We start from the raw sequence: 24458 nt of genomic DNA, 5'->3' as shown, positions 1-24458 counted from the left end.
TATCCTCGGGGGTGTCAACTAGAGTTCATAAAAACAAAGAAAGAAAGCAAAGATTATCAACAATAAAGTGCAGCATGACTCAACTCTTACAATATCCAATTTATCCTTGAGTGCAAAGAAGACCACTAAAGTAGATTAAAGCTATCTTCTTTTAAAACATTTTCTTAATGATCGATTAGACCATTAACGCATCATTATTTTGTTACTTAACCAACCCAAATCACCAATTCTCAACTAAAAGAATAGAATCAGAAACGGCCGCACTTTGCATGCTTGAAAAGGAAAACGCATTAACACCAAAATCTCCCCTTGTTTTTCTCATTGACAAGACTCCTATTCCCAAACGAGAAAAAAATTAAAAGTGAAGTTGTCACTTAACAAATGACTGGTAAAGGATTTAACAAAGGAGACATCAAAAGCCTAACATGGCTTATGAAAAGATGGGGTGCGGCGCCTTAGCTTTCGCTTTTAAGTTAGAGGAACTTAGTACCGAGCAAAGTCGAAGGCGTGGGGTTCGTGGAGAATCCTCCTTTCCGTTAGGAGCGAAGGCGCCGTTATGGGACTCGAGAAACTTTCACCTTTTGATGGCTCGCCTCCAACTTCTTCACTTAATTGGCATTTGACATTAGGGTTGCAAGGCACCATGCAACTTTAAAGTGTGCTATCAGCTAGGTCAATCATGTTGGAGGGTGACTCGACCACGGTTATCAGTTGGGTCCAGGGAGATTTGAGGGTCGCTGCCGGAGACCGTCCATTACTTCGTGACATCTGGATGATGATGAAGCATGGAGGTATTGTCTTAGCTAAACATGTATTTAGAGAAGCCAATGGAGCTACGGATTGGTGGCCATCTATGTGGCTAACCACGCCGGTAGTACTATGTGGACAAGGGATGAGGAGCTGCCTCGGAAGCTCCGTGATATTTTGTTTTTTTGACTTTATTGGATGTATTCGTACACATGTTGTATGAATTATCCGTTGTAGCAAAAAAAAAAAAAGAATCACACTTATTGGTTGTGCTTGTTTCATTCGAGCAAAAAGCCACTCAAGCTCAGTAATATTGTACCTAGCATTACTTATATTTAGCTTAAAAATATATTTAATTTTTATTTTTTAATATATCTTAAATTAAATTCCTCCGCTAAATAGTGTCCTACTTTGTGCCCAACATATTCTGTCCAATCCTGGATTGCCAAATTTCTTTCCTAATGATCCCAATCCATCATATGCAAAATTAATCTAATCCTTGATTTTTTTTTTTTTTTGATTCTGCAATTTATGACGCTTGACTTAAAATAACAATTATTTTGAATGATTGGTAATTAAATATTTTTTTAATTTTAAATTTAAATTTTAATTGATTTGTCATGCATCCAAAATCTTAGTTATATACTAGTGGAAATAATACTCCTTGTTTATTCAATAAAATCCTGGACTAGTTTCTTTTTGATAATGATGATTGCTACAATGATTATTCTTGGGAGAACTAACGAATGATAAATTATATTTGATTCACAAATGAAAAAAATACCTAACAAACATATCTAAATTTTAAAGAAAGGTAGGCCTCGGGACTGTGATGAGGTTTAGGTTAACTCAGCACTAACCTAAACTCTACGTCAAAAAAAGCCAACAGGCTACATCATCAAAAGAAAAGAAAAAGATAAGCCAACAAGCACCCTATTTGCATTGGGCCTTGATTAAAAAAAAAATGTTAATTCATCGTTGGGTTTGAGATTATAGTTTGGTTGATATGTCACAATCAAAGCCCAAATTGAATTCTTATAGTAGAGCTTCATCAAAATTCGAAACTAATCCTTCCTTTAGGTTTACCAATCGAATCGACTCTAAACCTAAATCAAATCTTCACAATAGCCAAACCCATCCAACTCAACTTCAATCATGCATGAAAGGTTTTCTGGTCAAATCGATAATGAACCTTAATCAAATCTTCACAATAGCCAACCCATCCAACTCAACTTCAATCATGCTCGACTCAAATTTAACCTAGCTTTGCCTATACTCTGCTTGGGTAAAGAAAGTCAGAATCTTAAGATCGTGTCCATTGCTGAGCTAAGATATTTGTGAGCTTCATTTGCCCTAGAATTGCCTTTAACCCAACCCAACTCCCCAATGTTAGACTCTAGGGTAAAACCTAGGACCAGATATCTACTTTAAACCCTAAAGTTGCACCCAAGGGGTCCACCCCAAAGGTGCGGTCTCCACTGGAGAGGGGGACATAAAGCACAAAGCCAACAAAGCGGACGGGAAAACGGGTGCACCGTCCGGTTGGGTTCTTAGGTGTGGCACCCACTTTTTGTGATCACGACACGAACCCTGCCTGCCATTTCTGTCCAACAAAATGGCCCTGCTAGTACACTAAATCATTGGTGTACAACTGACCCAGCCAACCACAAGGGATGGCCCGCCTAGTTGGCTAGTGGTGGGTCCCTATCTTCCCTTGTGATCAATTTTTTTTTTCTTCCCATCAATGTGGCAATTACAAGAGAGAATAGAGAATTCCCACTTCTCGTGCTCAGTTTCTTTGTACTTGGAGAAAGCCTAAAGAACTCTCTCAGCTATGAGCATGGCAAGAGGAAGCAGATGGTGGGAAAGGAGAAAGTAGATGTTGGATTTTCCCAACATATATGGACCTCTCTCTCTCTCTCTCTCTCTCTGGTTAAATTAATGGCGCTGTAGGTGGTGCTTTGATTGGTTGGAAGGAGGCATAGGGGTCCAGGAGGAGGACGGCAGTCTGCAGTGGGAAAAAGAGATAGGGATAGGAGGGGAATTGGGGAGGGGATATTAGATGCCAAGATGATTTTTTTTTTTTTTTTTTATACTAAACCAGATGAATTATACAGTTCTAGTGTAGATATATCTAAAAAAAAATTAAAAAACAGCAAATCATAAAACATATGATGTCATTCAGTAGCAGCTTGGTTGGCCTCTCTAAAAATAATGCTACAATGATTTCAAAAAGACAATATATTCCTCCCAAAATTGCTAATTAGCATCCTCATAATATTAGTTATAAAAAAGTTGCTGCTTGTTCAGATATATATTGTTTTCAGATGATCTAAACAATGACTAGTTTAACAGTTTTTTAATCTGATAATTGGGATTTGAATCCTGAATTTTCTGAAAGGCAAGCCTTTGAAATGAGGTGCCAGATATTTATCATAACTGTAAACATTGAAATAATATTTTAGCTAAACGAACAGTTGGGATTATAACAGGATAATGGCTTGCTGGTTATTGTTCCAGACATTATTTTCGATCTTGATAAGGTGAAGGAAGGGAGCTTGAAATGGAAAGGAGAGATAGGGATAGAAATGGAATCAGGAGAGATGTCGCATATGACCTTTAGGGTCTGCTTTAAGGACCCATAGCTTGCTTCCTTAGGCTTATTAAAGTAGGTAGAAAAGGAGTGAAGGTGGGAATGTGTGGTGCTCCGGTTTATCCGGGGGTTTATTGTAAGTTGGCTGGGTAAGCCTACGAAGTGCCCGAAGAACGAGGCTGGTGTGAATTTTTTATATAGAATTGGAGTTTAGGGGTGGAGTTCTTTTCTCGTAGCCTCCTTCAATAGAGTTTAGTAGGGCATTGATTGGCATTTGAGATGACAGCTACGTGCTTCTTTTATTCTTGGGGTCTATGGAGGAGTTCAAAGAAACCTTGGTTTAGATCCTCGTAAGGAGAGAACCCCGAGTATGAGAGGCCGTGCGTCAACACCTTGAGTTTTGTTTGCCATTGCATGCACGTAAACTAGGCTGATATAAACTATCATAGCTAGAAAATACGATTTTGAGCATCATCCAACAAAATTTTGCTTACAATTGCATGCACTTGTTCCTCGAGTTAAAGCAAACTAGCATACTAATTACTATCTTAAGCATCGGCCAGCAGAGCATTTTTCTTAATGTGCTTTGCATTGCTGAATGTGCTAAGCTTGAGATATATTATGAATCTCTTCTCTAATTAGCTTCAGTTTCTTGAATTAAGTGATTAGTTCACGTAGTACCATATGAATTGGGACTTGTCCTAGTAGTCATACACTACAACTTAGCAATCAGAGGTGCTAAGGTCAAATCATAGATGATGCATCTCAGATATTGGGATATAGGTAATAATAGTACCAAGGTAATTGTAGTAATTATATCTCTCTCAACAAAAAGAAATTAAAAAATATAATATTATAGGTGAAGGAGTTTCTAAACTTATATATATATATATATATATATATATATATATATATATATATATATATATATATATATATATATATATATATGCGCGCGCGCGCGCGCGAGAGAGAGAGATGGGTTGCATACAAAAAAGGTGCAAAGCTTGATATACATTGTTGATCTTAGTTTAGATTTCCATATGAATAAATGATTGATTAAAAAAAATATTTCAGTATGTATCATAAGAGAACAATACATGATGGAGAAACTCTCTTCTTGTTTTTTTTTTTTGAAGATTTTTTTTGTTGTGTGGTATATTGGTCTAATATGTACGTATCTTATAATCTCTCCTATGCTCCAACCCTTCTTTCCCTCTTCCATGACATTTTATGTTTTGATGAATCCATGTCGAAATGTACTCATTATATTCATGCAGAGAAACTTGATCAAGATTTGGCATATATTAATTGAAGGACAAATGGTAACTCTGCCCGATATATAGAAGCAGTAAAAGTGTAAGTAACTTTTTTTTGCGATTATTCATGCATATCTCCAATCAATAGTCCCTTTCTAGATACAAGATATGACTATAAAATATGTATGATGAAATTAATTTCATGTATGTTATTATCATCCGAAATTTACTTTCATACCAATTTCTAGAAATAGTTCAAAAGGCCACCACCTATATACATTCTTCATCATATGCTTTCCCACATGTAAAAGAACCCTAACAGACTATAGTGTAAATCTTAAATAAGTTATCACATACATGTGCTTATTGAGTTATTGTTGGTGGTCAGCATTGCCACTTCTCATAAAATCATTAATTCGTTTGTGTTGATTTACTCCTATACGTTCAATTTTGGTTCAACAAGTGTGATCATGAATCACTCAAATCCAAAACAGCATGCAAGTTATAACTTTATCAATATGATTTTCTTTTGGCATGTACAAATTATACATAATGGTATTTGGATGTCATGGATCGAGTGGATAAATGGTCTCACGTACGTAATGTTAACAAAAGGTCAAATCGAGGACTCGAAACTTGATATAGCCAACGAGTAATTGTAAAGAATAGAATGCGATGAATATCTGGCATATTTATAACACAGTAGTTTAAATGCAACTTTGGTTAAAAAAGATTTTGAACCACACAAATTAAAATGGGGTGGTGCTAATAACTAGATTTTATAAATACCTAATGAAAAAATTGAATGCTCGAAGTGAAAAATAATTATAATTTTCACTAGATTTTATAAGCAAACCAAGCAATAATAAATGGATAGACTTCTTGGTGGCTATAAATGGGACTATGCTACGCATGTTTAAATTTATAGTGTCTTCTCTTCATCTATAATAAAATTATCTTTTTTTTAGGAGAAAGGAAGGGAAATCCACCTGCAATATAATTATTTATGTTCAGATTTTTGATGATTCACCACTCAAGATTCGAATCTATGAAACTTTAGTTGCTAAGAAGTGGCCTCGTGACTATTGGGGCTTGCCCTAATTCACATCTAATCTATATCACATTGTCCTAACCTGCATGGGAAACTCTTAAAAGAATGCGTCCTTGTTTAATAATATCTAATAATGATATTAAAAAAATCATTTCAAGGGTGGAAAAATATCACGGTGCCATAGCATTTAAATTAGTCAGGAAGTTAGAATTTTATTTACTTAATCTGGGAGTGTAATTATCTGCCTCTTGAATGAATTTTAATCACTCTACTTAGCTACATTTTCCGCTTTTCTACTAAATATATCATCACTTACAACATGTTTCAGAAGGGAGAAAAAGCAATTGCCTAACCAACTAATCCTTAAGTGAGTTTTAATTGATTAATTAGCTGCTCTGGAGTGGTACTTCGCCCGTGATCTTTAATCTCATCATACTATAATCAAGCATTTTGATATGACACAATCACTAAATAATCATCATATAAGTCATTAGCACAAGAAATTATATGTATGCTATGAAAAGAAGGGAGAGCTACTGGGAGTGCATGATATGTTCTTTTCAAGAATCTAACCCTTTCTAGATTGCATATTAATTCTTTTTAATAATAAAAGCTATGAAATTTGCAATAGCTTAACTAAGAATATGAAACATATTTAAATGATGCTCTGTATCTAATTCCTTGCAAACATCTCACATGTACCCCATCTGCATTTGATTTGTCTTCCTGTAAAGTGGAAGCAAATTGATGCCATCAATTTGTTTGTTTTTTGATGGGGAAGACCATCAGATCGGAAGGTATCAATCTTTGCATCACATAGTTTGAATATGCCAAACACCAGTTTGTTCGTGTCTGGGTGAAAAGATTCCATCAAAATTTGTCTTTCCATGCTTTTCATCCATTTTAAACTTTATTCTTTCATTTTAGCAAAAAAAAAAAAAAAACTTTATCCTTTCACAAGCTTTAATCCTTTTTCTTTTTAATTCTTGTGTTGCATTGAATGGTTGAAACTTTTCTAGGTTCTTGCAAGCTTGGTGAGGTGCACGTAACTCGGTGACGTTTATTTAAGTTATTATAAATAATATCAAAATTGTTACATATAACAATCATGCTAAAATATAACCTTTAATAGGAGAAATGATTACACAGCCAATTCCAGTAAAAGCAGCAAAGAAAGCGCTTCCGAATGCCAAATCGAAGTCTCGCTGATAATATGAGGACACTAATAAATCTACATAAACAGAAAAGAAAGATATTTTCAAGGAAGGGAAAAGAAAGAAGTTATCACGTTTTTTTCTCTGAAGAAGAAGAATTCCAATCTGCAAGATTTCTTACTCGATGAGACCAAACCAAATCGTTATAGCCTAAATATTCAACAAAAATAAATATAACCACACGTAATGCTTGAAGTGTTTGTTGTCATGTGCTGCAGCCGAGAGCCAGCCTGACCTAGATGCCGAGTGGAAGGGATGTTAGAGGGCTCGGCGAAGAGCTGTTTGGGTCGTGTGAGGCTATGATTTCGAGTGGAAGGCTCCGATCCACTTGTCGGAGTATGTCCGACTAGAAACTCTCCGATGCTTAAATCAGAATAACATGCATAGAACAAAAGAGGTTTTTTGATGCTCCATCCGATGTTTAAATCAAGGCGACACTCGAACTACCAAGAACCGCCTCTGTTGTTTCCTAAGTGTCATCGTGACTTGGGTATCAGAGAGTTTTGTCGGACGCACTTTCGTAAATGGACTTCTTCATCTTTACTGTTTTAGGTCGTAGAAAGATCGCGGATCAAAATTCTGGACACAACCTTTCACTCCAAATCATAGCCTCGATTTAAGCAGCTCTCTACCGAGCCCTCCAGCATTTCTCCTGCCGATTCTTAGCAGCAGCATCATCTAAACATGCTATCAAATTCTAACCAGAAGTGAACTCACGAAAGGGGCTTATTGCTCTCTCTATTAAAAACAAAAAAAAGACATTACTCCTCCGGGAAATGACATGGACATTTTCTAAAACTTGTGACTATTTCTCAACCATACCCTTCTATGTCCTATTACAACCCTGCAACTCGTTCCCCTAACTCCAAACATGTGCCCATCAGCACATGAGGCATACGATCAAAACACCCAGCTTTTAACCTCACTTTTATGAACTAAACCCCTTTCCTTCTTTTTTTTTTTTCTTTTTCCCCCTCACTAAGCTCTTTTCCCTCGTGTGCATTGTACGTGCCGATTCCAGGCCATGGGAGTCCACAGATTGCGTTGTCATAGCCCCCCAAAACAAAACCTGTGATCGAAACCGCGCCCACGTCTGCAGCGCGGGCTTTTTAACCCCCTCCAACCCCATTCCTAAAGCTGGGAAAGGAAGCAGCTTCCAATAATGCACGGCACCCGGGAAAGCAGAAGGGCTCTACGTCCTGTCCCTCTGATGCTGCATTAAATAAGCAGGCCAGGGCTTAAAACAACCCAAAGGCAGGAACCCGAAAAATAAAAGCGCTTCCCCCGGAAGCAGCTGCTGCCGCCGCTGCTCCACTGCCCCGCAACAGCAACCGCTGCAGGTCGCAGCCCGGTTTCAGGCCCCGCCGATAAAAGCGAGGAGAAAGCGAACTCTATTCCCCTCCCTTCTCCCATCTCTCTCATCTTCGCTGCCATTTCTTTCCTATTGATCTGCTGTGCCGCAGCAGCGGTGCAGCGCCAACAGCGACAACCAGATCAGACAAAACTCGGCAACATCAGCAGCGATGAAAGGAGAGAGAGAGAGTGAGAGATTAGATTCAGCTTAAAATATTTAACTAAAGAGTGAGAAAAAGACGAGAAGTTAATGAGAGAGTACGGAAGTGCATGGTTAGCGGGTCGCTTTTGACCCGCTGCTTTTTAGCAAAGCTGAAGCTGAAGCTGAAGCTGAAGCTGAAGCTGATGCAGAGGAGACCCCAAGGGGAAGAGAAGGGAAGGGAAAAGCTTGAATCTTTGAATCTTTAACCATTCGCCCTCGATCTCTCCGCCGTATCCAATATCCACTGTGCTGCTGCTCGCCTGGTCTCCCGCCTCTCACGCTGGCCTTTCCTTTTCCTTTTCCTTAAAAAAGCTTTTAAAACGTATCTTCCTCTTCTCTTCTCATGGCCACCACCGCCATGCATCATTCCACCCTTGCCATGCTCCTGCTCCACCCCCTAGCCCTACCCCTGGCCCTAGTTTCTGTTGCTCGTTAGTTTTCTTCGCTCCCTCTGCTTTGGTTCTTGGGTTCAGGGACGATGGGGATCGATCTCAACACGGTTGAGGAGGAGGAGGAGGAGGAGGCGGAGCTACCGGCCGCTCCACAGGTCCCGAGCCAGGCGCAGCGCCGCCCTTCGCCGGCGGCGGCCGGAGCGGAGGCACTGTGCCTGGAGCTGTGGCACGCCTGCGCGGGGCCGCTGATATATCTGCCGAGGAAGGGGAGCGTGGTGGTGTACCTGCCGCAAGGGCATCTTGAGCACCTGGGGGACGCCGGCGGCGGACTCTTCCGATACGACTTGCCGCCTCACATCTTCTGCCGCGTCATCGACGTCAAGCTCCATGTTCGTTCTTTTTCTCAATTCTCTATTATTCTTTCTTTTCCTCAATTTTTTTTTTTTTTAAGGTTTGGTGATTTTTAAGAGTTGTTTGTGGAATGTGGGATTTTTTTTTGGGCTACCTCGTTTTTTATTTTTATTTTCCTGTAGGCTGATGCAGCTACAGACGAAGTTTATGCGCAGCTCTCTCTGGTTGCCGAAAGTGAGGTTAGGGTTTTGTTTCTCCCAGCTTTACTAAATTTATGGGAATGTTAGTTCATTTACACGGGAAGCTTAGGATCAAGTAGAATATAGTTTTCCCCAATTTCTTACAAATTCCTAATATTTTTAAAAACAAGAACAAAAGACACTTTAAAGCCTCGTACTTTGAGCCATTTGCAGTTCAAGTGTACATGACGCAGAAACGAGTCTGCAAACGGATTTATTTTTGCTCATGTTCTTGGAAATTAAAAGTTCCATGGATTTTGTCGGCAATATGCAATTTTTTTCTTTTAGAAAAAGAGGCTCCTTTGTTTCTTTTTTGGACTCTGGTTGTGCCTTTGTTTCTTAGGAGGTCGAGCGGCAACTGCGGGAGGGCGAAGTTGAAGGAGATGGGGAAGTGGAAGATGTTGATGGTCTTCATAGGTCTTCGATGCCTCATATGTTCTGCAAGACGCTCACAGCCTCCGACACAAGCACTCATGGAGGATTCTCTGTGCCTCGCCGAGCTGCTGAGGACTGTTTCCCTCCTCTGGTAAATGGAGCATTCCAAATCTTTTGCTATTCTTTTCAAGGAGTCGGAACTCTGGGTGCCTGGCTTTGTCTGATTGTGGATTTCTGAAATTCTTAGTTCTGCTCGACTTTAAAAAAAGGGCTTGCTTATGATCTTATTGATGTTTCTATTTTCTTTCGAATTAGGATTATAAGCAGCAGAGGCCTTCACAAGAACTTATTGCAAAAGATTTGCATGGTGTTGAATGGAGGTTTCGACATATTTACAGAGGTATGTAGTTTGTTCAGGATAATGAAAACCTCTTAGTCCTTCTGTATTTTGCAATCAATACACTACATTCTGTGAAAAGTTGCCTGTTTTCATATTATTTTCGCACTTTTAATCTTTTGGCTACTTTGGCTGCAATTATGGATTCAAGACTGACATCTTTTATATACGGACTGTTTTGCAGAAGTGAGGATGCTCAACTTTGGCAACATAATTGTCTGTTAAGCAAATAGAAATAATCTTTCAAAAAAGTTCTATTGAACTTATATAGCTTTATTCAAGTTTTTTAAGTTGTGGAATGCTTAAATGCCAATATAGGCTTCTTGAAATGCCTGTGTGGCAAAATTAAGTTTTAGTAATGATGACTGATATAGTGAAAATAGTCTATGCTGCTATGTTTTAGGCATTAATTCTTTCAAATATGGGTTATTTGTTTAAATGGCTACAAGATTCTATTGATTTATTAAATTCCAATGGATCTCTTTTTGAAACCTTTATGGTTATTCCTCATTATTTTGTCAGATGATCTTAAAATATAGGCTAATGACTAACATGGTTTAAATTTCTTAAATCCTCATTATATTATTGATCATAAGATTTATGATTGTATCTTGCACTGACAAATATTTGACTTGGCTGCTTAATAGGTCAACCACGCAGGCATCTTCTTACCACAGGATGGAGTGCATTTGTCAATAAAAAGAAGCTTGTCTCAGGGGATGCAGTGCTTTTTCTTCGGTATGCATATAAATCATGGTGAAGTGACATACGGACATGTGAAGAACCTTTCTATGAATGAGCTTCTCTTTCTTTATGTAGTGGCAATGATGGGGAGCTCAGACTCGGAATCAGGAGAGCAGCTCAACTTAAGAATGGTACTCCTTTTTCAGCACCTTGGAGCCAGAGCTTGGATCTTGGCAAACAGGCTGCCGTGGCCAATGTTGTCTCCACAAAAAGTGTATTCCATATCTATTATAACCCAAGGTGTGTTAGCAGAGAATTGTGATATGCATATATATACATATAATAATAACCATAGTATTATGAATTTAAGCAACTAATTAAATGTATTTTTATGTTCATTCATTGCTGCTGTTTTTCTGAGGCACATGACCGTAGATTTTAGTTGTGTGAGATGCAAATGTTCTCAGACTGTGTAACTGTCATTAGTAATATCAATCTAATACAAAACCAACAATTCTAGTCTTCCTCTATTATTTTTTTTCTTTACATAGATGGGACAAAATATCTTCAATGTTTTATTGTTCGATATTGAAATCACAATATCTTGCCTGAGTTGTTAGATGTAAAAATGTTTGCCTATGGTTATGGAATGTAATTTGTGGATTGACATTAAGAAACTGTTGCAGGAAAATGGTAATAAAATCTATTCTGCTGATTTCTTTTGCTAAAATTATTTTTAAATTTGAGGTTGGTTTAGGCTCTTTACATATGATTATTCTTATAGTACCAGTTTGTTGGACTGCACTCGAACAAGATCAGCCTCTAGATATTTGCTTTGCATCGAGATTTATGTTATTTTATGCTTGTTGATACTCTCAGCTCAAGAAGCATTTATAGAAATTCTCCATAATGTATGGGTTCCAAGTAAGGGGTCAATGTCACAAGCATATTTATGCATTTCCATGCTTACAATGTGCCAAAATCCCCACTAATAATATTAGTTACTATACATGATCAGCTAGCCTATGTTCATAGATGATATGCCTCATATAACATAACGAAAAATTCCTAAGCTATGCTACGGGATATAAAGAAAATGTCCAATTGGAGGGAGTTGGATCTTACACAATCAGATCAAACAAGGCGAGCATCAAATCCAGTCAAATGGAGGACATATTTAAAATGACTGCACCCCGGAAGTGTGCATGGCTGAGCATTCAGGAAGTTGGTCATTTTTTGCAATATTCAGCAGACTATGAAATCCTGGAGATGTTTTGATGATCCGAGGGATGACCTTGAAAGGTTTTGACGAATGACATTGGATCTGAAGGCACAAATAGTGTCAAGTTCTTGTTGATTATCAGATAGCCATTTATGGTTTCAAACATATAAACTAATATTTCATGATAGTGCTATATATGGATTAATCGGTGCTTTCTATAGTTTCTGATATTGCAAACAATTTTGATTTTAAATATCCTAAGTTCTAAAACTGAAAATAAAATATATGCGCTATAGGAAGCAATAGATTAGCACAACTAAAAAAAGGCATAAGTAAGTGATTGGATAAGTGGAATAGCCTCTTTCTTTCCTCATATTACTCCTCCCCAAGTTCATTTTGTACACTACAAATTCCAGATTGACTAGTAAGATATTACATCAGTAAAACCCAGAAAAAGAGAAAAGATGGCATGGAAAACCAGAAGCTTCCTGCTCTAAGTACTCTTCCTTCTTCTCTTTCATGTGATAGAAAATCAAGAAGGAATTAGTAACAAACAAGAAAAAGTTACATTAGGCAAATATGAAGGCTTTTGGGGTGTTGAGGACTCTGCTCCTCCTCCTCATAGGACTTTCTTACATAGTAAACCTAATCGTGCTTAATTTTTTGGTTCTATATAAGAAATGGTTCATATGCATTGTTTGAGAGTTGAGGATTTGGAGTCTTTATGATCTCTGGTAAGTGGAGTACCAGGGAAGGAAAACCCCCTTAAATGCTCCTTATAATCTTGCTTATCTATCCAAGTATGGATGGCTAAGATTGAGGATAGACATAGCATTTATTTTTATCTAAAAAGAGTAAGCAATGTCTTCATATATAAATCAAATCCCCAGGAGAAATCCATAGTTTCTGGTTCAGGGATGGTGATTGCCAAATTGTCACAGCATCTATTCTTAGTTATATGAGATTTTTAAGAATGGCTCCACCCCCTGGCTCCGTCCATGATTTAACCTAATTTTCACCATTTTACTTGACAGATGGTTAGTTATAAGGGATTCTAAAATATATGATTTAACCTTGGGAAGTAAACAAAATCTCATCATTCTTTTCTCATTTATGACAAAGTTGTTCGCTTGTTTCTTTTCCATCCTAAAGCAAGCTATATGTGCCCCTGTATATATGGAATTACCTACAATGGAACTCAGTGATATGTTTTGGATACGGAAGGGTCATAAGGAGTATGATCAATTTCTGAGGAAAGGTATCACTCTGCTTCTTTGCATGAGGTCAGTGACTTTTTATGACTGGCATTGTTCATGGACTTTTACTACAGTTGTTTCCCCAAGAGTCATATTAAGTGCCAGACTTATCCTTGCAATGCACTGATTTAAAATTTTTAAAGGAAAAAGTATCATGACTATTGAAGATTAATAGTGAAATACAGCTAAGTCATACTATGTGATATATTTGCTTCGATCTTTAAAGATGCTATTTTATTCTACAAGTTTTTTCGTTGTTTTCTATTAAGCTGATCGAAAGGAAGGAAACATGCCTTCTCAGATACATTGTGGGGTATACTCATCATATAACTTATTAGTAACATTCATACAGCTATGTGATTTGTCCAATGGTTAAAACAAGGCCATAGCTGAACTATGTATTTGCGGTGTGTAGCAGATCCACATCCAACAATTCATGATTGAGTTATTAATTTATGTATTCTTTAGATCAACAGAAATTGTCAAGCTCAATAAAATTAACATGGAGCCGTCGTTATACCTTTGGAAACATGCAATCAGCATCGTATAGCCACAAGCATGAGGGTTGGATTCAGATACATAATTATGTACCATCAGGAGAAAAAATTAAAGATATGGGGATTTGTAGGAGAATAATTTTGATTAAATTGGATATTTAGTTATTTAATTTTGTAGAATAGAAAATATTAAAGGCAAGACTTATTTATGTCATATAAAAATGATCAACAGTATAAATCATGTATTTAGAGATTGATTATTTGCTACTGTTATCATCGAAATACGTGCCTATCTGGAATTCCAAACCTAACTCAAATACAGATATTATATGACATGTCACAAAATTTTTGTTGCTTCTATAACACAAACTCCAAGAACAACTAAGGCCCACTTTTAATTATCATGATATTTGTGTGAGAGCTGCATCAGACTTGGTATTGGAAGAATCTGACTTTATTATTCTTGGATGTCCACAGTCCAAGAATCTGATACATATGTAAAGTGTTTAACTGTATCAGATTTTCCAAGGTGGTTATAAGTGTTCAAGTAACACTATGAAACTGTATCTCGGTCAAATAAAATGTTTGTATAATTCTTTCTTAAATTGTTTGAATTTTTCCTATGCTTCAAATCTAGAATATTTGTAGAATTTTGATTTGGTCATGTTATAAACCAACCTCTTGTTCTATATAACCATATTACCCAATTGGACGAACTAGAAATTTTATAGTTGCATGTAGAACATTTTTCATAAAAAAGTCAATCTGATTTTTTCTTTAATTCAGATGATCTAAGCTTGTACAAGTAAAGGATAAGACAGTTGCATAAATTGAGCCTAAGATTTGCGAGACTAAGCTTATTCTTTGTGTCTATTTTAGGCTGCATGTGCTCTCTTCTGGTGTGATCAAATCCAAAAGAACCCTTTGAGACTTCAAAACGGATACCAGTTATTGGCTCAAACTAATTTCCGACAATCTTTTAATATTTACCTTTGAATATTTATCTTGATCCTTTCAACGTTAATATGCTTGTCTGAAATAGATATCTAGCTTCATTCACAGTGTTTCTTTGGTGCTTTCTTTACGGATGGTACTCAGTTGATTTGTGTCGGGAAAACTGGTGTTACTAATATGAGTTAGAATCTGATGCACATTATTGTGTTTGATGATTCATGAAAATACAGAAATTGTTATCATTTGATGAGAGTAAAGACAAATTTAATCTCACATAATAGCTGTCATGTTTAATCATACGATTTGTATTGCATCTTTGTTCCGGTAGTTTGGCAGCTACTCTTATCTATATATACACCGGTAATGCACTTTTTTCCTATTTTACATAATCGTAGTAATTCTTAGTTACATTTCGTCTGACCTTATACTGACATTAGTATATTATTACTTTGTCTATTATCTTTAGCTAACCACTGTCTACATTTTATATAGAGAATATTTGTTAGATGCCTAATGTGAGAGAACAATGAGTATATCATGTCATGTCTAGTTAAACATGGACCTCTGAATTTCATATTTGACTTGCAGGGCAAGCCCATCAGAATTTATAGTACCATATTGGAAGTTTGCAAAGAGCTTCAGCCATCCGTTTGCAATTGGAATGAGGTTCAAGATGCGATATGAAAGTGAAGATGCAGCTGAGAGAAGGTATGGTGCATCCTAATTATAAAGCTTGTAAATTCTGGAGTCAAAATTAGCATTTTTTAGATTTTCTCTCCTTTTTAGGCACACAGGGTTGATAACTGGGATTGGTGACTTGGACCCTGTAAGATGGCCTGGTTCAAAATGGAGATGTCTGTTGGTAAGCTTTTATGCTTGTTGATAATTTACAAAGCGAAGGCTTTCTTTGAATTTGGGGAGATTGCATGCTGAGCTAGCATGGACCTTCTATCTTTCTTTTCCCATCAACTGACACCTTAAACTGTTGATCTACTTCCTCTTATACCTTGCTAAAATTTTCCTTCATTTCTTGCTGTACACAACTAAACAATTTATGATAATGTGTTAATGACAATTGTCCAGGTTGTATTTTTCCACCATTTGCACTCATTTTAGAATGTTCTTGCCACCCTTTTATTGAATTGTTTATCATATTTGAGTTGTACCTTTTCCCTCCATTTTGCTTTCATTTTTCCTGATGATACGAGTAGTTCTTTATTGTGAACAATAATATGCGCACAGACTTCCAAGTAGATATTGCAATGTAAACTGAAGACTGGTGCGTAATACATATTCAGTCCATAGATATACCATCTACCAGTATTGGAAAACAGAGATGCGATATTAGATTATTTTCTCTTACCTATTTTTAGATTTCTGTTGTTAGACATGGTTATCGATAATTTTAATCTGTAACAATATTTTTATAAGGAATTGTATAAAAAAATCTGAAATTTCATTCCTAAATTGACAGACTGATCAAATTTTGTGTTTTCTGGTTATTGGTTTCTTGAAGTAAAATGAGTATTCCTTTTACTGTAATGTGAATTTAAAAAGTAAAGATAAAAGAGCCAGACAACAATACTTCAATTAAGTTCAGTATATCGTATATCATCAGCTTCAGTGCTTCAGTCAAGGAAATGATGGCATCTCACCCTCAACTGCGAGTTTTTTTTTTCTTCTTTTTCTGCATCTCACTAACTTGGCTTGACACCTCATTAACTTGATGTTTTCTCCAACAACGAAGAAACCTAGTAGTTTATTGAACCATTCCCTTTTTCCGAAAATTTTAACCTCTTCTTAATACGTTACCCAAGACAATAACTTTTTGGATTCTCATGGAGCTCCATATTTTGGTTGTCAGAATTGGGAGCAAGTGTGGGAGCAGATGCGGGGAAGCGGATACTTTAGAAACATTTTTAGTAAAGAAGTTTTTAAGAAGCGGGTATGGGACCTATGGGTTCAAAATTATGGCAAGCTCTTAAAGTGAGGGTGTTACCCTAACATCATTCCGGGTACTAGGCTCTATATTGTAATACAATGAACCTACGCTAAATACTGGTTACATTAAATATTTCTTCATGCAAGTTTATATGAAATAAGGATCTTAGGCACTAATCTTGCTCAAATTAGATCATCAAAACCTACTCAAAAAAATTGCCTTTATGTTCAATCCAAAAATTAAGAGAAAAATAAATTTGAAAAACGTTACTTAGCTATAAGTTTTCTTCTCAACATAAAAAAAGCTATAAGATTTCTAGAATTATGTGATCTCTTAAAATCTCAACGACTCTTGACAGAGGATGTTAGAATCCTGTTTTATATGCTTATTTTAATTAAAACCCCACATTCTTTAGACTTTCGGAATGTGATAAGAAATGTCAAATACCTACAATAAACATATAATCCTTTTAAGTTTTTTTGCAAGCAAATATGTCATCATTAGTTAATGACAATATTGCTATATTAGTTGGAATATACTAAAAGTTTTTGTTTGGCACCATTTAACTATCAGTTATCCCTGTTCAACATGATTTTATCTGTAAGCCCTGACCACCTGAATCTGTTGAGTCCTTGCCTTAGACTTGTGATGTTTGATGGTCTCCCTTGACATTGTTTCTTCACTCTTCATTTCTCCTGGCATCGTTGCTGGTTATAAAATAAACTGTAGCAGTAAGTGATTTATAAGATACTCTCCTTTTTTTTTATAATTTTTAATTTGAGAACTGAAACCAATTGATATCTCCTGTCTATTGCCTGTTATGCTTACCTATGCATCATGCATTGTTTACTGTTCAATGATGCAGGATCATCATATATTAAACAATAGATCTTTCAAGCAAACCTTAATTTATCATATATTAGCAGTAAATTTTTCCAGATAACCTTTGATCTGTTACTACATATCCATATTATGGTGGTTTCTTGAAAGTTTGCATCATCAATCATCTCTCATTGGATTTTTTCTCTTGTACTCATGACTTCTCTAGTATTTGCGTGTTTACGAAATGTTTAATGTCTTAAAACTTCACTACCATCTGCCCAGCTTTTCCACTTTTAACATGCAGGTTTAAATATGATTTACACTTTCTTACAGGTGAGGTGGGATGATGATGTCGATACTGGTCGTCAGAATCGGGTGTCTCCATGGGAGATTGAGCCAACCAATTCAATTTCGGGCCATAATAGTCTGTTGGCACCGGGTTCCAAGAGAACCAAAGTCTCCCTTCCCACGGTCGATCCGGATTTTGCAGTTCCGAGTAGGTCTTTGTTGTGGCAAATGCTCATTTACAATTGGTGGCCTCTTCTTTCTTTCATTATTTATCCTATATCATTCTATTTGCATTTTTTTTTTATGCAGATGGAAATGGGTGTCCAGACTTGGGGGAATTTGCAAGGTTCCACAGGGTCTTGCAAGGTCAAGAATTTATGGGTTTCAAAACTCCTTATGATGGTATTGATGTAACAATTTCTCAGGAAACTGAGGCAAGAAATCATCAATACTTTGATACGAGGAGATCCACCACCAATGCGAATAGCCGCATGTCAGGTGGTCCAAGAAGTGGGGTCAGAGTTCCAGTTGGGAATTCTGATTTCCCCTACAAGTGCATAGGCTTTAGTGAATCTAGTAGATTCCAAAGGGTCTTGCAAGGTCAAGAATTAGTTCCAGAAAATCCGCCATACCATGGAGGAATAGTTAATATTCATTCAAGAAATGGTCAGTTCGGCTCAATTGATGCTGCGCATCTATCTGGTGCTGGAAACAGATGTCCTGCACCTAGCCAGGGATGTACTCTTCTACAATCATTGGGGCTGTCGGTTCAAGCATCATCTCCATCTTCTGTGTTAATGTTTCAACAAGCAAGTTTTAAGCCTCCATGCTCTCAGTCAGTGTTCGACATGAATCAGAGGAGAAAGGATGATGGAGTATTGAGCAGAAAAGAGACATCCTTACATTGTTGGCCCCGTTATGTAGGGGGTGAAGTAATCAATGAACACCACAAAGCAGGAAGAGTCCATGCTTCTAAGCCAGAGTTGAAAAATGACAAAAAAATTAGCAGCAGTGTTTGCAAGCTTTTTGGTTTTCCCTTGACTGAGAGGATTCCTTTGACAAATGAAGTGGATAGAACTGAGAGAAATTCCGAAACCAATTTCCCGACTTCAAAGCCTCAAAGACCTGCCAAACGCCTTAGGCGCAGCTGCACTACTGTAAGTACTCTTTATGCCCTGTCTGCAGCGCCCTTCTAGGAAAATCCTTGCCTTTTTCTTTATGTCAGGATAGATGCTGCAGGTTCACAAGCAAGGGAGTGTTGTAGTCAGGGTTGTTGATCTCTCAAAGCTTGATGGATATGATGAACTGATTTGCGAGCTCGAACAATTGTTTGATATGAAAGGGCTGTTAAATGACCCACATAGAAAGTGGAATGTTGTCTATACTGATGATGAAGATGATATGATGCTAGTTGGTGATGATCCCTGGCAGTTGAGTGTTAGCTCCTGCCTCTCTATCATCTGTACTATTATACATTTGCTGTACTGCTGCTGCGGCCAGACACTGAAGCAAGCATTTTCATTTCTATGCAGGGAATTTTGCAAAATTGCTTCAAAAATATTGATATGCACAAACTACGAGGAAATGATGGCATGTGGTGAAGAAGCCCATGGTTACTCAGATGGGCCATCTTTTCCCTTCGACGTTACCAGGTTTTCCTTGGGATCCAGTAAATCCTCAGTGTCAACGTAAAAGAAACTGTGGGCCTGAAACTATCGTTAGAGTTAGAAGTCGAACCAAATTATTGTATCTGTTAGGCTTGTCTTGGCATCCATCTTTTCTCTTCTCTGCTCTTGTTGCTAAATTTGTCTAAATAGCTTAAGAAGAAATTCTACTATCCAGTATCTGTTGTAAGGGTTTGTTGCAGTATTGGTGTTCTGTCTTGACAGTATTCTGAACTCTAATGGTAACAGCTTCCCAGGCCTGCAAGTTTTGCCCGTGCATTTTGCTGCCTTACCCACATTTCTTGTGCAGGATGCTTGTTTCTGATCAGGGTGGTCCGAATTCCAATTGAGTCACCGTGTTAAATGTTAAATGTAATATATATGCATGTCTGAATTCCTCGTATCAGGGCGAGATGGTTTAAGAGCGTTGTGGCAATAAGAATGGCTACTGGCACTTTTACAAATGCACATATTGATGCACTATTTTAGGTTTTGGCAAATCAGGTTGGCGAGAAGGGTGGGGCCAGACCAAAGGTTTAGCCACTGTAGCCTCTCTCTTTGACAAGCACGGCCATGATGGATGATATCTGCTTATGCGAAGAGTAGCAGGGCTAGCGGAACGCAGCATTTTTTTTTTTTTCTTTCTCAGTAGGAAAGCGTTTTTTTCTTTGAGTGATGAAGAGCAACATGGTTCAATTACACACTTGAGATGTTACGAACGAGAGGATGAGGTTGAGTTTAGGTCTTTAAGAAGACGAGGTTTGGCCTGACCAATTTACTAATCAGGAGAATCATAAGGTGTGTCTCTAAGTCGACACCATCTCAGCTAAACAGAAAGCTTGCAATTTGGGTGGCGAACTTCTTCCCCCAAATTACCAGCACTACGAGAAAAGGACTTGGCATGAATAAAAACACTACATATGATAAATTACCCGCACCGAAATGTTACTCCCCAAGCCTCTGATGTCATACCCCATTAAGATAAAAGCACTCCAAAATATAGCTATAGTAAGAAGTTCTTTTTTCGGTAGTAGTTGTGGAGCGAGGTGTAATGGAGGCAGGGAACAGTCTACGTAAAAAAAAAAAATACATAAAAAATTAAATAATAATAATAATAATAAATGGAGAGCAGCAAAGTAGCACCACAGGAGGTTTTCAGAAGTGAGAGTGAGGACATGACTTTCTTATGGCTGTTCAAACATTTGATCGGGCAAATGTTTTTCCAAAGCTTGAAGGTATGTCTTTCTGGCCAACCATATATTTAGAGAGGCTAATGAATTTGCGGATTGTATAGCTGTCTACCAGAGAAGGGGAGTTCAACTGGGCACTCCGCAATTTTTTATTTTCTGACTTTATTTGATGTATTTGTATACGTACTGTATGAAATATCTACTTTAGCACAAAAAAAAAAGCTTGAAGGTATGGAGAATTTTGTAGGGCACTGCTTGAAGATGAAGAAGTTCTGAAGGACTCTTAAAATACAAAAACCGTGCTTGGTTCCCCGTTCTCTTTTAAACTTGGTGCATGTGAACAGAACTGCTGGAGGGGGAGACCCCATATTATACCAGCATCTCTTTCGGTTCTTCGGTCATCCAGAGGTGTATATTCCCATTCTGCCTGGATCCGGTATTATTGTTTGTCAATCCAGACCTTCCATTTAAGTATAAAACTTTGAGATAATGGAGAAATCCTTTAGTGCCGGAAATATAATACCAGATATCAAGTTTCTTGCAGTTAAGTTCTAATTTTGTCCTAATACTGTATAAAAGTGCCTATATTTCTCGGCTTTCCAATTTCAAAAGTAATCTTAATTAGATTTCTTTGTTGATTATAAATATCTACAAAAAATAAATTTAGAGTTATTATATTCTAGCAAAGAGTTGTCCAGGAGGAAACTTTTCTTAAGCTAGAATCTACATGATTTTGTGCATGATAAGTGTCCCATCTCCTCTAGATCCCAAATTCATGGTGATTTTTTTTATCATAGCAGAACTTATCCAAATTTCAAACATTTTATACCAAATAAATCTAAAACAATTTCATGAACAAGTCATATTAGTTCGCGGCCTTTTCTTCAAGTCAATCCTATATCTAAAGCCTTTTGTAACAGCCACCTGCATTTCCACTAAACTACAACTACTAGTAGAATTTTGACAGAAGTTTCTAATCCCACCTGAAACTGTTCATAGGCCGCCATTCATCAATCATGGATGCAAATCCAGTGGTGACAAAGAGATTGTAGCAATAATATATATCGATTAGAGTGGGAGAAAAGAATGAATATGCTGGGTTGGATTTAAACAGAAGTTCGAATCCTCTCTCACACATTGGTTGAACTAAAGATATCCAATTCCAGATCGCAAGCCACATGGGTCTCTCTCAATTATAAGTTGCCCCATATGAACAACTTGTATTCTAGAATTGGATCTCTTCATATTGTATAGATGAAGGAGGGGGCTATCACTTTGAGCCTTATATTTTATAGGTGAAGGGGAGTAGCAGTTAGGAATATTATTCAGAATGATTTGAATTTTTTTTTTTTTTTTAAAAAAGGGAGAGGCATCATGTATCATGCAAGTTCTATTATATGGACGGCTGTGACAAATATTTTTTTTTTGAGTTGTTAGATATTTTTTTTTCAAATAGTCGTAGATGTATTTATTCTGAATTGATTTAATAAATCTAATTTGTCAGGATAAAAAAAAGGGGGAAGAAATACTCTCTGACCCTATACCGACGCCTGGATGATCTGTTGACAGGCTGCCAACCACGATGCAGACATCACACCTATATATATATATATATATGTATGTATGTATGTGATGTGTATGTATGCATGTATAGCTTAATCATCAAATTAAAGTAAATACAATGCAATTTAGTAGATGGTTCCAGAGTTCTACTAGTCTGTACTTGGACCCACTGATGAGCACAATACTGCTATTTGTTGGAATTTAAGATTCCAAAGTAGACTTAAAAAAGGCTATGCTTGCGAGAATTTGCCAAATGGTTTGAGGGACAAACTATGTTTCAAGCTTCTAATAAGAAGCAAGCATGAATACTTTGCAGTTTCAACTTCTAAGAAATCAATATTTACAATAAGAGATGCGCAAATTTTATTGGAGTAGGAGCGTCGGACCAAACCTATAGAATAATCCCCATGAACCATTTGGATCGATACACATAGCAACCACCTCTTCTTGAATATTTTATTAAAAAATGTGCCAAAAAAAGTATTTTATATATTTTTTTAAAAAAACAAAAAGTCCAGAACCCTCTCTCTCTACCCACCCCAATCATATCCAGCTCATTCCGGCGAACTCACAAACCTACTCTCCCTCTCTCTCCATATATACATCCCACATAGGCTTCTCTCCTCCCACGGCCACCACCGCCGCCACCACCACCATGGCCTCCGCTACCACCACCACCACCATTGCACTCGTAATAGCCACATTGGTCGCCCTCACCACGTCCGGAGCCCGAGCCCAGCCGGCGGCCCCGGGCCCGAGCCCGGCCCCCGTCAACCTCACCGCCGTCCTGGAGAAGGGCGGGCAGTACAACATCTTCATCCGCCTCCTCAGGGCGACCCAGGTGGAGCAGCAGATCAACAGCCAGCTCAACAACTCCTTCAATGGCCTCACCGTCTTCGCCCCGACCGACAACGCCTTCAACAGCCTCCAGTCCGGAACCCTCAACAGCCTCAGCCAGCAAGAGCAGGTTGCACTCGTCCTCTACCACGTCCTCCCTCGGTATTATAGCTTGTCCATGTTCCAGACCACCAGCAACCCGGTTCGCACCCAGGCTTCGGGAAGCAACGGCGTCTACACGCTCAACGTCACGAGCACGACGAGCCAGGCGAACATCTCGACCGGCGTCGTCGACGCGCCCGTCACCAACACGCTTAAATCCGACTTCCCGCTCGCGGTCTACTCGGTCGAGAAAGTCCTGCTGCCTTATGATCTCTTTGGGGCCAAGCCACCGGCGCCGGCCCTGGCGCCGGCCAAGGACAAGCCTGGGAAGGCCGACGGGCCGTCGGCGGAAGCGGAGAGCAACCCCTCGGCGGCAGTCAGCTTGAAGCGGAGGGGAGCAGGGCGGAGTTTTGTTGTTGGGCTGGGGTTGATGGCCATCGTTGGAAGTCCTTTGTGAGGAGTGGTGGATGAGTTCTGCTTCATTCGTTTGTGTTTTAATGTTTTTGTTGCTATATATGGACCTGCCTGTTCTTTGGATTTTTTCCCCCTCCCTCTCAATAAGTTTCCTCTGGTTCTTTGCGGGTTTCGCATGATTTATTATTAATGCGTTCTTCTTTCCTTCTTTCGATCTTGTAAAATAAGATGCTAAGACTTGGATGAAAGTAAAATGACATGAAGAGACATATACCGATCTCTGTAACAAAATGGCTGTTGGTGCTTTTAGATGCACAAGAAAATCATGATGTTTCATGATCTTTCATGCTTTTTAAATCACAAATTATTATTTTATGTTCAATTGAACACGAAGTTAATTTGTAAGTTATTTATAAATTTGAAATTCTACGTGTATAATTTTTTTAAAACTCATTTTTATTTTTGGTATGGCAGAGGACCCCAAGTTACCAATTACCTTGAGGAAGCGCAGAGGTTTTATCTTTGCTGCATCGCATGACAAACAGCGTTCCATGCAAACCTTCATCGTCTTAGATATAAAATACTGCGTGAAATATTTCCCTACTCCCATATCGCTAACTGACCCAAATGAATCCTTCCTAATTTTCATGGCCAAAGTCAAATGCTATATTTAAAGTTGGTTCCATAGTTTGTCACCTGATGGAAAGCTGACTTGCAAGCTTCTTGACTTACTTAGTTACTTGGTGGAAGACGATTGCTGAATCGCCCCAACGGGAAAGATATGAGATATAGAAGCTGGCTATTGGCTTATATTATTAAGTTCGTGAGAATTCCACCTGTCACCCTACAA

At 37.9% G+C, this 24458-nt stretch overlaps 2 protein-coding genes across 4 annotated transcripts; both read left to right on the top strand.

Annotated features, from left to right (window-relative positions):
* The first annotated feature begins 7941 nt into the window (after positions 1-7941).
* Positions 7942-19781, top strand: LOC103713207 (auxin response factor 15-like). Of its 3 annotated transcripts, none has more exons than XM_008800045.5 (12): positions 7942-9200; positions 9345-9401; positions 9745-9927; positions 10092-10176; positions 10821-10911; positions 10993-11157; positions 15375-15494; positions 15573-15648; positions 17884-18046; positions 18148-18995; positions 19078-19268; positions 19371-19781. In XM_008800045.5, the coding sequence occupies exons 1-12, from the start codon at positions 8898-8900 to the stop codon at positions 19528-19530; spliced, it is 2442 nt and encodes an 813-aa protein (XP_008798267.3). In that variant the 5' UTR covers positions 7942-8897; the 3' UTR covers positions 19531-19781. The 3 variants fall into 3 exon arrangements, with proteins under 3 accessions (XP_008798267.3, XP_008798270.3, XP_008798266.3); XM_008800048.5 differs by having other exon boundaries at positions 8004-9200; positions 19078-19275; XM_008800044.5 differs by having other exon boundaries at positions 8115-9200; positions 19069-19268.
* Positions 19782-22827: 3046 nt separating this feature from the next.
* LOC103713251 (fasciclin-like arabinogalactan protein 9) lies at positions 22828-23816 on the top strand. The gene has a single exon (XM_088704734.2). It carries the CDS (start codon positions 22911-22913, stop codon positions 23649-23651), a length of 741 nt encoding a protein of 246 aa, XP_088560860.1. The 5' UTR covers positions 22828-22910; the 3' UTR covers positions 23652-23816.
* Positions 23817-24458: the final 642 nt, after the last annotated feature.

This window comes from Phoenix dactylifera, chromosome 9 (assembly GCF_051530095.1).
Source record: "Phoenix dactylifera cultivar Ajwa chromosome 9, Ajwa_hap1_PhDact_Kaust_v1.1, whole genome shotgun sequence".
NCBI lineage: Eukaryota > Viridiplantae > Streptophyta > Magnoliopsida > Arecales > Arecaceae > Phoenix > Phoenix dactylifera.
The sequence above is the reverse complement of the archived record's forward strand: the minus strand, read 5'-3'. Positions and strand labels throughout refer to the sequence as shown.

Excerpts from the sequence above, each read along its gene's own strand:
- LOC103713251 (XM_088704734.2), top strand. The coding sequence starts at position 22,911 with ATGGCCTCCGCTACCACCACCACCACCATTGCACTCGTAATAGCCACA.
- LOC103713207 (XM_008800044.5), top strand. The coding sequence starts at position 8,898 with ATGGGGATCGATCTCAACACGGTTGAGGAGGAGGAGGAGGAGGAGGCG. Across the intron at positions 9,201-9,344 it reads TCATCGACGTCAAGCTCCAT|GCTGATGCAGCTACAGACGA; the intron begins GTTCGTTCTTTT and ends ATTTTCCTGTAG. Across the intron at positions 9,402-9,744 it reads CTCTGGTTGCCGAAAGTGAG|GAGGTCGAGCGGCAACTGCG; the intron begins GTTAGGGTTTTG and ends TTTGTTTCTTAG.